This window comes from Pteropus vampyrus, unplaced genomic scaffold (assembly GCF_000151845.1).
Source record: "Pteropus vampyrus isolate Shadow unplaced genomic scaffold, Pvam_2.0 Scaffold39, whole genome shotgun sequence".
NCBI lineage: Eukaryota > Metazoa > Chordata > Mammalia > Chiroptera > Pteropodidae > Pteropus > Pteropus vampyrus.
In genome coordinates, this window is record NW_011888820.1 from 7,057,973 (window position 1) to 7,073,744 (window position 15,772).

General features: G+C 31.3%; 1 protein-coding gene across 12 annotated transcripts in view; it reads left to right on the forward strand.

Moving 5' to 3' along the window:
* Positions 1-15,772, forward strand: part of CSNK1G3 (casein kinase 1 gamma 3) — a 91,734-nt gene that overhangs the window by 22,709 nt on the left and 53,253 nt on the right. For all 12 annotated transcript variants that reach the window (XM_011358308.2, XM_011358303.2, XM_023529594.1 and 9 more), the window contains exons 2-3: positions 6,044-6,470; positions 13,359-13,399. In XM_011358308.2, the coding sequence (XP_011356610.1) occupies positions 6,293-6,470; positions 13,359-13,399 (219 nt within the window). In that variant the 5' untranslated portion in view covers positions 6,044-6,292. The remainder of the gene's footprint in view (positions 1-6,043; positions 6,471-13,358; positions 13,400-15,772) is intronic.

Sequence of the window (15,772 nt, forward strand, 5' to 3'; positions counted from 1 at the left end):
AAACTGAAAGTAATGGTTAACTTCTGAGTAAGGCAGGTGGGATGAGGGACAAGGGTTATGGACATCCCAAGGTGTAATTTTTACTTATCTGTATTATTTGAATTTCTATTACATGTAGAATGTATTTCGGATACCTGATTAAACATATTGAAAATAACATGAAAAATGGAAATGGAAAATTACTTCCTGCTAATAGAAAAAGTATAGAAGGGCCCTTAATAAAGCTTCTAAAATAAAATACTGATGTTCATTAACTATTTTTAAGAAGTAGCTTTTCAGATAAGTTATGATAATGTTTTAGTAGAGAAAAAACATGCCCTTTGAGATATAGTATTAATTTTTTTGGTGTTATTTCTAAAAACACATTTTGAAGTATCATTTACACATAACAAAATGCATAGATTTTAAGTACAGTTTGACGAGTTTATACAAATGTACACACCTGTGTCATCTCCCAGTCAAGACATAGAACGTTTCCTTCCCCCAGAAAGTTCTCTCATGCCACTTTACAGTCAAACTTCCCATCATCCTAGGTAACAACTGATTTCTATCACCACAGCTTTTTTTTTTGTATCACACCAGAACTTCATGTAACTAGAATCATATAATATATACTCATTTGTGCCTGACTTCTTTTGCTCAATCTAGTATCTGAGAGATTCACCCATATTGTTACATGTATTAGCAGTTCTTTCCTTTTTATTATTGAGTAATATTCCATTGTATGAATATACTAGCATGTGTATCTGTTTTCCTGTTAATAGACATTTGGATTGTTTCCAGTTTGTGGCTATTATGAATAAGGCTGCTATAAATACTGGTATATAAGTCTTCCTGTAAACATTTTCATTTCTCTTGGGTAAATTCCTAAGAATGGTATTGCTAGGTCAGAGGATAGGTATATTTTTTAACTTTATAATAAACTTCCACACTTTTTCCCAAAGTCAGACCGTTTTATACTCCTACCCACAGTGTAAGAGAGTTCTAGTTGTTCTTATTTCTTGCCTGAGTTTTTCTTTTCTTTCAGGTTTTTGATGCCTGATTGAATTTCCTTATTTTTTATTGGTCTGTTAAGATTTTCTGTTTCTTCATGATTCCCACAGATTCCTCCAGTGATTCCTGTGAGGTGAGACCTGAGTGGGCCTCCTGGGAAGCATCCTGCAATGTTGGGAGAGCTGGATGTTCACCTTGGACTCCCTGTTTCCCATTGGTGAAACTGTAGGCACAGGGATGCCCTCTAAGTGTGGCACTGTGCTAGCCTGTGGGAATGACAGTGCAGTCAGAGTGCAGCCACTCCTCTTACCCTTCTAATGTGGTCTTATTTGGTCTCTGATCTGAGGTGAATGGGGGGGCACTTTAGCCTCACTCCTGGATTCTGGGATTTTTTTCAGTGGTGTCTTGTCTGTAGATAGTTGCTGGTTGAGTTTTTGTAAAGGGGACTGAAGTTGGGAATGACCTTTTTTGCCAACTTGATGACATCACCCCACAGGGTTTTATGCACACACAATCTTGATGTCTGTGAAAAACACTTGTCTTTTCCACTTCAATTTTCATGCCTTTTGTATTTTTTCTTGCTTCATTGCATAGGCTAGTTCTGCTGTACAATATTGAATGGAATATCTGAGAGCAAACATTCTCTGTTTTTTCCCAATCTTGATGGAGAAATGTTCAATGTTTCACCATTAAGTATGATATTAACTGCAGGGTTTTTTTGTAGATTCCTTTTATTAGATTGAAGGAGTTCCATTCTCTTTTTGGATTATTGAGAGGTTTTAATTGTTAATGGGCTGAATTTTATCAAATGCATTTTCTTGTTGAGATATTTTCTCTATTTTTGGTTAACTTCGTGTATTTATTTCAAGATTAGAATTTACATTTCTAGTATTAAACCTTCTTATTATTAAACTTTTAACACGTTTGCTTATATTTTGTAAAGAATTTTTATATTTATGCTCATGAGAAATACTGGTCTAATTTTCTTTGCTGCAGTGTTTTTGCCATGCTTTTGTGTCAGGGTAATTCTGACCTTACAAAGTAAATCAACAAATATCCTTTATTCCTATGTTTCTGAAAGAGTTTTTGTAAGAGCAGTATTATTTTTTCCTTAAATATTTGATAGATTCGCGCCAGTGATACCATCTTTGTGGGGAAATTTTTGTTAAGGAAAATAAATTTCTTTAATAGATACAGTATTATTAATGTTTTCTGTTTCATATGTACTTTTGTGTTGGATTTTTCAAGGAATTTGTCCATTTCATCTGAGTTATCAAAGTTATTGGCTTAAAGCAGCTCATAATTTTTTTATCCTTTTGATATTTGTAGGGTCTTTAGTGATATCTCCTGTTTCATTCTTGTTATTGGTTCTTTTTGTATCTTCTCTTTTTATTTTTGATCATTTTTGCTAGGAGTTACCAATTTCATTGATCTTTTTAAAATAATCAACTTTTGGCTTTATGTTTTTTTTTTTGTTGTTAGTTTTTTTTTTTTTTTTTTTTTTTTTTTAATTCTAGGCTCTCCTTTTTTGCTTGGTATTTTTCCTTTATCCGCTGAGTCCATGGAATATTAACAGTAGCTCTATTAAATAAAGTACTTCTTCAAGTTATGTCTAATTTGTTCTTTTCTAGTTTTTTAAAGAAAAAACCTAGATCATTGATTAAAAATGTCTTTTCTAGTATAGGAATTTAAAGCTTCTAATTTCCTTCTAAGCATTGCTTTAGTTGCAACTTACAAAATTTAATATGCTGTTGTTCATTATTATTCTATTAGAGTTTTCTTACAGTTTCCTATGAAATTTATTTCTCAACACATGAATTATATAAAATGTTTAATTTTTAATTATTTGGGGATTTTCCAGCTATCATATAGTTACTGATTCCTTATTCTATTTGATCAAAGAATATGCTTTGTAACATTTCAGTTATTGGAGACTTAAATTATGACACAGCATATTATCTTTCCTGGTGAACATTGAAAAGAAATCTTACTCAGCAGTTTGGGGCTGTTGTATTTTATAAATGTAAATTAGTTCAGGATAGTTGATGGTATTATTTAGATCAACTGTGTCAGTATACATACTGATAGTTTGGACTTCTACTTTATTACTGAAAGAACAGTGTTAACATTTTCAACTATGATTGTCTTTTTCTCTTTAAATTTATTAGTTTTTGCTTTATTTTTCTCATATATGTATGATTTTTATGTCTTTCTGTTAAATTGATATTTTTGTTATTAAGCGAACCTCCGAATCTTTGAAGATATTCCTTTGACATTTACTTTGATAATATTATAGCCCAAGTTTTCTCATATTGCTGTTTACATAGTATTTCTTTTTCTATTTTATGTTCAATCTATCTTTGTATTTAAAGTTATTAGAGATAGCATATAGTTGGATGTTTTTTTTAGTATAATCTGATGATTTGCCTTTTATGGGGAAAATAAGGTTCATTTTCATTATATGTGATTTTAAGTCTACTGTCTTGCTATTTTCTTTGTCTCATGCCTTTTGTTTCTCTTAGTCAAATGTTTATTATTTCATTTTATTTTGAGTCTTTGCTTTTTAGCTTATTCCTATTGCAGTTAACTTAATTTTTAGTGTTTAGTCTAGGATTTATAATATGTATTCTTAATTCGTCATTGGCTACTTAGAATTAACATTGAACCACATTGTTCTCCAGAAATATAAGAATCTTAAAGTAGTATAATTCCATTTACCACCCCCCCACCGCCATTTGTGTTGTCATGCATTTTATGTCCACATATGTTATAAATGACACAACAATTATTTGTACTTTAAACTAATATATTTTTTAAGGAAACGAATACCCGTGCATTTCCAATTTCCAGTGCTTTTCATTTCGTCTTGAAGTATTACATTTCTGTCTGGTATCATGTTAGTTAATTCAACATAATGGACAATTTAAAAAGTATTTTTTGTTGTACAGGTGTGTTTTCCTTCATCTGAAGATGGCTCTCACTTTCAGCTTTAAAGAATAACTTTACTAGATGTAGAATTCTGGACTGAACATTTTTTTCCCCCTTCTTCTTTCATTACTTTGAAAATATCCTCTCATTTTCTTTTGGGCATCTGTTGTTTCTGATAAGTTAGAAGTTCCCCTATATGTTGTGTAGTTTTTCTATCTGCTTTCAAGATTTTTCCTTTATTTTTGGGTTTTAGCACTTTGACTATGATGTGTATAGGATTAGGTTTCTTTGTAGTTATTCCTTATGGGATTTTTGAGTTTCTTCAATTTTTAGGTTAATGTTTTTCACCAAATTTGGGAAATTTTCAACCATTATTCAAAAATTTTTTTTTGGTCCTCTTCTCTTTCTTCAATTTAATATGACTCTACAAATATTTAATAGTTTTAAAATCCTTTCTTCTAATTTCAGTATCAGTGTCATCTTGGAATCTGTTTTCTTTGATAGCTTTGTTTCCCAGCCATGGGTATATTTATTGCTTGTTTGCATGTCTGGTAATTTTTAATTGTATGCTGGACATTATGAATTCAACATTGTAGAGAGTCTGGGTTTTTTTTTTTAAGTATGTTGAGTTTTGTTCTGAAATGCAGTTAATTTAATTGGAGCTATTCTTAATCCTGTCTAGGCTTGCTTTTAGGCTTTAATTAAGCCAGATTAGGGTAGTTCTTACTCTTAAGACTTGATCTTTGTGGTGTACTGCCTGAGCTTTACCTTCCTATTCTATAGTCAGAAAATTGTCCAAAGCCAGAGAGCTTGGGTGAAAGTGAAACCAACCTTCTGTGTTTCTTTTCTCAAAGATCATGGTATGCCCTGCCTATTATCTGATGTTTTGTCCAATTTTATAGTTATTTACAGCAGGAGGGGAAGTTCGGTGCCCAGTATTACTGTATTATGGCAGGAAACAGAATGAACAGAAGTAAAACTCATTCAATTTTACATATACAGAATAGATACTTACAGTTTCATCTGCAAAATAAAAGTATGGCAGGTATAATAAAAACTTTATAAATAAATCAGTTGTTAAGACTAATTGCATATTTGGGAGAGTTGCTGAAAATTAATCAGAAAATACTATTTATTTCAACTCTTGTCATGATTGCGTTATACATGTTTTCAGAAATAGGAATAAGAAGTCCTTGGTATTGATAGTTTCTTTATTAGTGACTCTCTTTTGAAGTCAAAGCTGCTTTAATTGCAAAGAATAGGAATCCATTCAGATTGTTCAAACAAAAATAGAAAGATTATTTAAGCATGCAGATTTACCACAAAATTAAGTTATGTTTGATGTTTGATGGGTGAAATTCCTAGAGAAGATGAATGAGGCACTCCTCCAAAAGCCTTGAAAACTTTTTTGAACTTTGGTGTTTTCACCTGTATATTAGAAAATTTAAAATCTACCTTTACTTTCTTCACCTCGTGAGATTGATGCTAGCCAACATTTCTTAACCTTGTGAAGTTACATTTAATTTTTAAGTTACATTTCAATGTTACATAAGAATGAATTGTTTTCCTTGGTGGGCGGCAAGAATGTTCTTTGTATTATCACTTCTGAGCATCATTGCCATATATAGTTAGTGGTTAATAAACGTTTGAATAAATGTTTAAATGAGAATGTATATTTGAAAAGACTTTGAAAATTATTAAGTGTATGAATGTGTGGAAGATATTTTTTATTAAGATCTTGTACTAATTTGCAAAGTATTCTTTTTATGCTTTTAAATTTAAAATCTTATATTAACTTATTGGAATTTTTAAAGTATTTTTAAAATTGAAATTACTTTAAATTGGAAGGTCTAGGTTAGTGAATGTGTATTGACATATTAAACAATACATTTTTGTTACTTTTTATTTTTTAGAAGTAACTGAATCTCTGATTTTTTTGTTTTGTTTTTGTGATCTTTCTGCATTAAAGTATAGGAATAAAGAGTAATGGTTAATTTGAGTCTACTATGGACATCAACAAATAGCAATAATCCATTGCCTGAATTTTTGTTATGTCATTAACTTCCCAAACATGTATTTTTGAATTTTCTGACTTAACTAATTTTCTTTTCTAATGTTCTAGCTCTGTGTCAAATATCAACGTGCATCATTGAAAAGATAATTTTGAAGACATGTTTTGCTGAAAAGACAACTGAGAAAAATTTTACGAATGGGATGAACACGCTTCAGTTAATTGACTACCTACTGCAATTTGAATGTTAACATTACTCAGCTGGTACAGTTACCTAGTGATGTACCTATTCTCACAATACCCTATTTCAGTGTGCTTGTCTTGATTAAAGAATTCAAAGTGGAGTACCGTAAACTTGATATGGATAATAAAAAGAAAGACAAGGACAAATCAGATGATAGAATGGCACGACCTAGTGGTCGATCGGGACACAACACTCGAGGAACTGGGTCTTCATCCTCTGGAGTTTTAATGGTTGGACCTAACTTTAGAGTTGGAAAAAAAATTGGATGTGGCAATTTTGGAGAATTACGATTAGGTAAGACTCTTTGTTTATTCTTTTATGTTGGAAGCATCTTTTTTTTTTAATGAAAGATACTTTCTAATGAAAATTACTTATTTAATTGTTCAGTTTGATGGTTGTAGTAATTTAAAGAATGTAGATGTTGGAATTTTTTATGTACTTGTAACCTTCATTTGTAAGGAATTAGTATAGGAAGGTCTGTTTACTTGAGATTAACCATCCAGAATATGAGAAAAAACAAAGTAAATTAATAAGTCCTAGCAGGCTGAAATAGGTGCCAAGAAAGCCTTTATAGTGTATTCTTTAGGAATGATATTTAGGCTACTTTTTCAGATTTGAAAACATTTAATATCTGATTGATTTGGGAGGATATGTGTACCTTAATTTCAAGGTAATATACTGAAACTGCATAAAAATCAGTAAAATTTACATTGTTGTAATTTATTACCTCTCCCCCCTCGGGTGGGGTTTAGGAATCTATATTAATGAGAGACAGGATGTACTGATTTAGTTGATTCTTATAATCAGGCAAGTTTGGGAAACATTGTTTTAATTAAACCTCCAGACTCTACATTTAAAGAAATTGAAACTCAGTCAGGGCCAATGTCACACAGAAATTTAATGTCAGACTCAAGACCCAAATCTAGGTGTTTAACTCCTGGAACATTAGAGATGTGGCTGTGTTTGTTGAACAGAAAGGAGGGCAGCATGGTTATATGGGATTCAGTGTTGAGGTACTTTGAGGGCTCTGGTCAACGTATACCGGACTGCACATGCTGGAAACTTTAGAAGTAAAAAGAAAAAACTTTTCTTCAAAATTTTCCTTATATCTAACCCCGCTCATTAGAAATAAATTCAATTGTGTGTTTATCTCGTCTACTCGACTACTTCTTTTCATCTTGTAAAACACCCTAATTTGTAGTTACTCTTTCATTTTATTAGTGTTTTATGTAGTTAATGTACATTAAATCTTTAAATGAAGCAAGCCAATGAAAGGTAATGACATACTTTGTACATAGCTATAATATGATGTGACCGTCAGACTCTTGCATTTTAGTAGGGACTCACATATTTGAAAGGGTTAATATTGTGACATTTTATTTTTCGAAGGATATTGGATTAGATATTTTGAAATTTTTAAACTGTTTCTGATTTTGGAGTTAGAAAAACCAGTTTATTGTCTAACTTTGTACACTGTAATCCATTCATTCAAAATTCATTGCATTTCTTTCACTTATGAGGCGTGATTAGTCACTGATGATACACCGGAAAAGTAAATAAATTGCCTCTCCCATTATGGAACACATAAGTCATTTAACCATTTGGACCCTCAAATTCTTCTACTTTAAAATGGGATTATTTCCACTTTCTAGGTTAGTGTAAAGATTAAATTTAGATGATAATATAAAAGGACCAGTACTACACCTGCATATTTTGGAAAACAATGGTTGTTCTGCTCCTTTAAAAGACAATAGCAAGACATTTGTTCTTTTAAAAATTAAAATTATGGCATATTATTTTAAAATTTATTATAAATTAGGTCTGCGGTTATATATCATGCCATATATATATATTTGTACAATATCTAATGTTTTCTATCTCTTTGCACATATGAGTATAGTACTATAGTACTTTGGCCATTTTTATTCAAAATTGGTTTTATAGAATTCATTTCAAAATAACTGCATATATACATATCTATATACATGTATGTGTGTGTGTGTGTGTACACACAAAACGAATCTAGTGGACCATTTTAACCAGGGCAATGTGAGAAACTATATGTACTATTTACTGAAACTATAATATGTTATAAACTGAAATAGCTGTAAAATACCCCTTTCTTTTACAGTGTGTGAATAAGCAGGAATATGAATAAGATGATTTATTAGTTCGTCCATCCATCCATCTATCCATCCATTGCCTACCTATCTAATCTGTCTATGGATAGTTATTGTACATTTGTCTACATTTATTTAAATATATTATTTATATATGTGTATCTGTGTTTTATGTGTATTAATTATATACAGTTGACCCTTGAGCAACTGAATAAAGGGGCATTTTACTCCTTTTTTTAAAGGTGTAGAATGAATTCTCTGTACAGAAAAAGCTATTATAGGCATTCTTTCTATACCTGGATAAACATGCTAGTGTTAAAAACTGGTTTAGATTCTTAAGTACTTTCTTTAAAACCGTATTAGTAGATACATCCTGAAAATTCAATTCCTGGCACTAAAATTTTTGTGATTAGTATTATGTAAGAAAGAATATGAAGTATACATGTCATAGGTAAGTGGTTTTCAAAAAAATGCTATTGGCATTTTGGGCTGGAGAGTTTATTTTTTTGTAGAGGACTGTTCCACATATTGCATGGTGTTTAGAACTTCACATCTCTTGGGCACTAAATAGGAGTTACACCCCCCCACACATCCCCAAATGCCCCAAGGAGAGACAGTATTACTCACTGTTGAAAATACGTTTATGGGTAATTATTTTAAAAAATAACGTCGGACATAAAAACCTGGCCTTGAGTATTTTAAAAAATAGGTAAACATTTAAAATTCAGTTTAACTAAATGTTTTAACTATCATTTTTATGTATATTTTTATTGTAAAATGGTGCATTCATATATATATATATATATATACACATATATATATTTTATTATCTATATTGGTGGTAAGGCTTGAGTTAGTAGATATATTTCTAGCTTAGACAGTCAACCAAAACCCTTAGAAATGTTTTTAATAGGCACTGAATGAGACCAACATAGCTAACTAAGATACGAAGTTGTACATATTTAATTCTTTCTGTATATGTTTTATACATTCTCTATATGTTTTAAGATGTTTTGACATCTTCAAAACCTTTTCCGGCTCGGAGGAGATTACTCCACCTTGGACTAGCCAATTCTTAGTTGGCAGCATGCCTTTGATCTGCAAACTAGAGAGTCTAGAGCAATAGCTCCTATCTGGCTTATACATCTCAGGAGGTTCTGTTTCTCTTCCTTAATCATTCCATGGCCAGGTACAAAACAGCTAGAGTCCACCACATAGCCCAAAGGCCACCAGAATTATTTGCTACCAGAATTATTTAGACTAGCCATTCCCGAACTATTTATCTTTCCCTACTTTGCCTTTCCTGTGGAAACTCCAATAAAGGCCTTGGCCCAAGCTCTCCCCTTGCTCCTGTCTTCTGCCACCTGGCTAAAACATGATGCTTCCCCCCATGACACCCTTTCCAGGACCTGTGGGTATAGTAAACCTAGTTTTCCTGAGCCTCTTCTGTGTCTCTTCTAGTGGCTACACCTGACTGACCATCATGTAAAAGAACACAGAACAAGGGTATTATATATTGCTTTATGGATTTCCATATCTGAAATAAGATATTGTAACTTTTGACATAATTTAGTATACCACAGAAGTTTCCATAAGTTCTTTTATTTTTGTTTCTTGTCATCTTATTCTATATTGCCCATAACTCTTATTTTATTGTTTATATTTAAGAATTGTTGAAAATTCTGTAGGCCTTACGTTATATATCAAATAAACATGCAGATCTGAGTGGATTCATCATTTTTATGTTTATTGATTTTCTACTGTTTCTAAATAAAGTCTATTATAACACTTAGTTGAAATATGTGCTAATAAGGAATAGACTGTTGTGCTATGGCAGAAAGATCCAGAATACAGTGGTGTTAAGCAAAATAGTTTCTTTTTCTTTTATATAACACATACCAGAGGGAGAGCACCCAGTGCTTTCAGAGTACCTCTGCATCCTCAATATGTGGCTTCAGTCTCTGTGTGTAAGGTCATTGCTCCAGTTGTTGCCATCTTCCAGCCAGCAAGAAGAAGTAGAAGGGCCAGGAGAGCACACATTTATTCTTGACAGTGGGGAGTGACATACCTCATATTTAGAACTTAATCATGTGGCTACACACAATGAAAGAGAGGTTGGAAATGTAGTCTGTAGCTGGACAACCATTTTTAAATTAGGGTATTGTATTATTATAGGAGGGAACATGGGTATTGATGAGTAACGAGTAGTCCCTACTATAAACATATATATATTGTTTATGTAGGACATAGTTTTCTATAATAATTACCATCCAAATACCACAAAATTGGCAAAACCATCTTTTCAAGTTTATGGCACAAAGTTCTATTCGAAATCTATTTTAAAATTGGGTTAAACCATCAGTTATCTGGAATCAGTTTTATATGGAGCCTTATCTTAACTGGATTCCCTCTACACATAAAGTTCTTTTCTCTCATTCATACTATAAAAACACTTAGTTTATACATAATTTGTTTGTTCATGCATGTAACAAATATTGATTGAAAGCCAACTACATAAGGCCTTATGCCTATGCTAGGTGACAAAAATGTGTTGATAGTGTTGCTTAATTGTTGTTCATGTTTATAAATATAACCCTCAAAGTTCGGCAAAATCTTTAATGTCCAAAAAAAAAAAAAAGTGATGGTTCTAGGATTTAGTGCTTTAAATGCCAACAAAAACTACTTTTTGAAATATTTGGTATATTTTTGTTCTGTGAAATCTGTTTTTAACTTATCTTCTTGTCCTTTGCCTCTCATGTACTTGTGAATAAATGCCACATACAAAATAATTATGAAAAGATGATATCTCGAGGAAATACAGATTTTGTCTTTGAACTCAAAACAGAATTGATTCTTTGTTAGACATCAGTTCCTCAAGATTAAGGTACTCACTGTACCGCTAAATTATTCACTATACATTTACTAGAGGAAGCCTAAAATTCCATTCATAATGTGTTCTTGAAAATGTATATGAAGTCACATCTATACACTAATTGACTAAAAATATGTTTTCTAGTATTATTTTTTTATATTTATGGGCTCAGTGAGTACCTGAATACGGTTTAACATTCACTATTTTTGGTACTCTATTGAGTTCCATCTTTGTGCCAGCTATAATGAGTTTATGAGACCTGTGCTATTTTAATGTTAGTATGGATGCTTTTTTCTTTTTTCATTCATTTTTATAAAATTCGGAAAAGTATAATATTTGTATGAACAACCTCTGCTGTACAGCAGTGGCAACATATCTGAGACTGAAGTTTGACCTAGAAATTTTACTGCCATTTATCAGCTGCTTTATAAAAGAAAATTAGGTGTGTTGTTCTGGAAAACCACATGTGTGAAAGTTGGTGATTGCATATTCTGTGTTCAGCAGCTATTGTGAACAGGGCCAATTACTATCACAGTTGAAAAAAGAAACTATCATTGTTCTGTTTTTCTCATAAAAATAATACATGCTTATTGAAAAATACTGGAAATTCAGAAATCACATATTATTCTGTTTTTATTCTTATTTTACTGTACCTGTAAAGAAACACATTAACCTATATATCAAGTTGTTTTTATACTATTCGCTTTCAAGATTCTCTATAGTATTTTACTTGTGCTACAGATGCTTACCCATTGGATTTTTTTAGGATATTTTCAGCTTGCCAATTCAAAGATTACTGTAATTCATTTGGATACTTTACATACTAATGATATTAAATCTTTATTTTGCTTTGTCATTTACCTGTCTTTGTATATGGTAGAGTTTTTCAAAATACAAAAGTTTAAAATATTTTATGTAATCAAACTGTATAAAATCTTCTGATCTTTTACTTTTTTCTTGTGTACTCAGAAAGGCTTCCATATATTGAGCTGATAAATATTTTTTCTGACATATACGTACCCCTGTGTTCATTGTAGCATTATTTACAATAGCTAAGATATGGGAGCAACCTAAGTATCCATCGATAGATGAATGGATAAAGAAATTGTGGAATATATATACTATGGAATATTAGCCACAAAAAAAGAAGGAAATCTTGGGACAACATGGATGGACCTGAAGGATATTATGCTAAGTGAAATAAGACAGAGAAATACTGTATGATTTCACTTATATGTGGCATCTAAAAAAACAAAATAAATGAACAAACAAAACAAATAAACTTATGGATACAGAGAACAAATTGATGTTTGCCAGATGGGAGGGGCTTGGGGGATGGGTGAAGATGAAAGGGATTAAGTACAAATTGCCAGTTATTAAAATAGTCATGGGGTTATAAAGTACAGCATAAGGAATAGTCAGTAACATTGTAATAACTATATATGGTGTCAGACGGGTACTAGACTTATTGGAATGATCACTTCATAAGGTATGTAAATGTCTAATCACTGTTGTACAACAAACTAATATAATAGTGTATGTCAACTGTAATTAAAAAATAAAAATAAAATAAATATTTTTCTTGTTTTATTGCTTATATCTAACTCTTACAATATTTGGAATTAAATTTGCTTATAAGATAAAGTACTAATAATCCTTCCCCCCCCCACAAAGTATTTAGCTAGTTTATCAGAGCCAATCATTGAATAGTTTTTTATTTTATTTTTAATATAACTCAGAATTTTGAATGTATTTTTTATTGACTAGATTACATATGAACCCTAATAAGATTACATCCTATAATGGATTTTAAATGAGGTCTTGATTGGGAGAAGAATTCTGTATTCCTGCTTTTTTACATAGGAGTTCTTGTTTTGAAATTGAGTTTAATGTATGTTTGTTGATTATGAGTTGTGTACAATATTCCAACAAAATTAGGATTTTTCCATTTTTGTAAGTGGGCTAAGTATTTGTTAGTATTACTTTCTACTGTGAATCCAGGTGAAATGCTAAATAAGTCATTGAGTTGATCTTTAATATTTGCTCATCCTTGACCGTTTTGCTAAATAGAAGCAAAAACATATGTATCTAAATGTCTTATATGCTCTTCTTCACCCAGAGTACAGTTTTATATAATATATCTTTAAAAATTAATTACTGACAGAATCTGACATTTTTTTCTTTTTCAAGGGAAAAATTTATACACAAATGAATATGTGGCGATAAAACTGGTAAGTTCTTGTGTCTTGTTTTTCCTTAATTAATTCCTTGTTATTTTGTAATAATTATATTTTAATTACTTTTTTGTTTTCATATTTATAACTTGAATGTTTATTGAGAAAGTGATATGCATAACTGATCTTTTATATTGTCCCAGCATCATTAGGCCCCTTACGTATATAATAACATGTAGGATGTCTGTGTTTTTCTGTGCCATGAAAACTCAATCCCTGTACTTCGGCAGCATTATAGAATTGAATTTTTTAATTTTAGCATTATTTTTAATTTAAGGAAGGGGGCATATTGGCATTTTTAATTAGTTAAAAATTAGCAAGATTTCTCTTTCTCATTCAAGCATTTAGATATAAGTGTCCTTAGTGTTCAAGATTGTATTCTTTGAAAAAATATTTTTCGGTAGCTTCCGAAATCTCTTTTGCTATTGGTACTTTATATATGGTAAAGCTGGCCATTGTTTGACCTTCAGAGATTGAGAACTGCCTGCTGTGAGTGGAGAATAGTAGGGAAAGCAAATTCTGTGGGACTGTTCTGAAGTCCTAAATGTGCCCGGTATGACAGCTGTAAGATAAGTTTCTTTTGGAAGAGTTGAGATCTGTGAATTTTTCTAAGACATAACTTTCTTCTGGCACAAATTTTCTATCTGGTTTACCAGCCAGGTTTCCCTGAGTTTTGATTTTCCCAGTCTGCCTGCCATTCTCAATCTTATCCCTGCCAATATTGCTACTGTATTAGGGTAATGTGAGATTACTATATAAAGAGAGATGATTACAGGAAGAGGCGAGTGGGAGAAAGAAAAACATTTGAGATGAGCTAGAAAACCATACTAACTTTTAAGTATCTTTGTAAGTACAGACCAAATTTCACTGCAACTAATGCTATTTATTTTCACTGGCAAATAAGATGCACAGTGGGTTTGTGGTGCCACCAGAAGTCTGGCGGGCTGATACTGGGTTTGGGAGTGGCATTTACCTGGTCTTTGGGTTTATGACAGAAAATCAGGTTAGGTCATCTCATTAAGATCATCACTGTTAATCAGAGGTAGAGTCGTAATAATCACTACACACAATCAATCAAACTCTCAGTAATATTTAAGAAGAGTTAATTTCTAATTTATAATGAGGTATCTTACTATTCCAGGCTCAGAATGCCTTAATCATTATAAATAAAACAGGAGCCACTGCACTAGGCTGACTTTTCCTTGTCTGTTTCAGTCATTAAGTGGTGACCCTTAGTCCTGTTATTTTCAGATTTGGAACTTGTTTACTCTGTTGATACCATTGATGCCTTAGTAAACATTTATTATGTCAGTCTTCTTGCATATACATACATATATCATCTTTTTAGTGTATCTTCATGCTATATCACTATCTCCTTAATTATTTTTCTTCTTTTTTTTTTGACATTCTTTCTCTGTTTACCTTTTTAAAGTACAGTGATCAGCACCACATATAATAATTGTGGTTATTTGGTGTTCTTTGGGGAACTGGAGTATTTTTGGATCTATGTCTGGTAATTTTTGATTGAAGTATAGTATATAGTTATGTTTGCCTCATATTCATCCAAAAAATATATTGACAGGACAGAAAATTTTTCACATAAACTGTTGGATCATAGTTTAGTACTTTGTTTACCAAGTGTGTATGTCTTTACTCTTACATATTTTTTATTTGTTTCTATTGCAACTGTTTATAACAGATAACATAATTTTGTTCAGAACCTGCATTAAAAGCAATCATTTGAAAATGTTAATGTCTATATACCTTCATTGCTCTGATTTTAGTACTTTGGTATAAATAAAGGCATTCATTATTTGATAATGGTGTTCAGAGAGCAGATTTTAGTGACTACTTTCACCTCTGCTATCTCTTATAAAGGTTTTTATCTTTATTTAACATTATCCTAGTTCAGATTGATACTTTGTTTCAGGATAATTTGTTAATGAACTCAGCCACCATCCTCACATCTTATTTACACCTATATAACAACCTGTATTTCATGAATAATGAAAGTGTCGACCTGTGGTGAGGTAACTTTTGTTATATAGTGTACAATAAAATTTTATTGCTAGTAAAGTACTAGAATGAAGTTGAATTGACTCAACTAAGAGCTGGGTTTCTGTTTTTACCTAGGGAATATTAGTGATTAAATAAGTTATCTATTTAATTACATCTTATGGTTAGGTACTTTTACATAGTTAACTGAAAAATTATAGTTAATATAGCACTCACTATGTGGAAGGCACTGTTTTAAGTCACATATATACATATGTATATATGTATGTGTATGAGATATATATCTTTTTAGTTTATCTTTGTGCCATATCACTATCCCCTTAATTATTTATTACATATGTATTTATATGTATT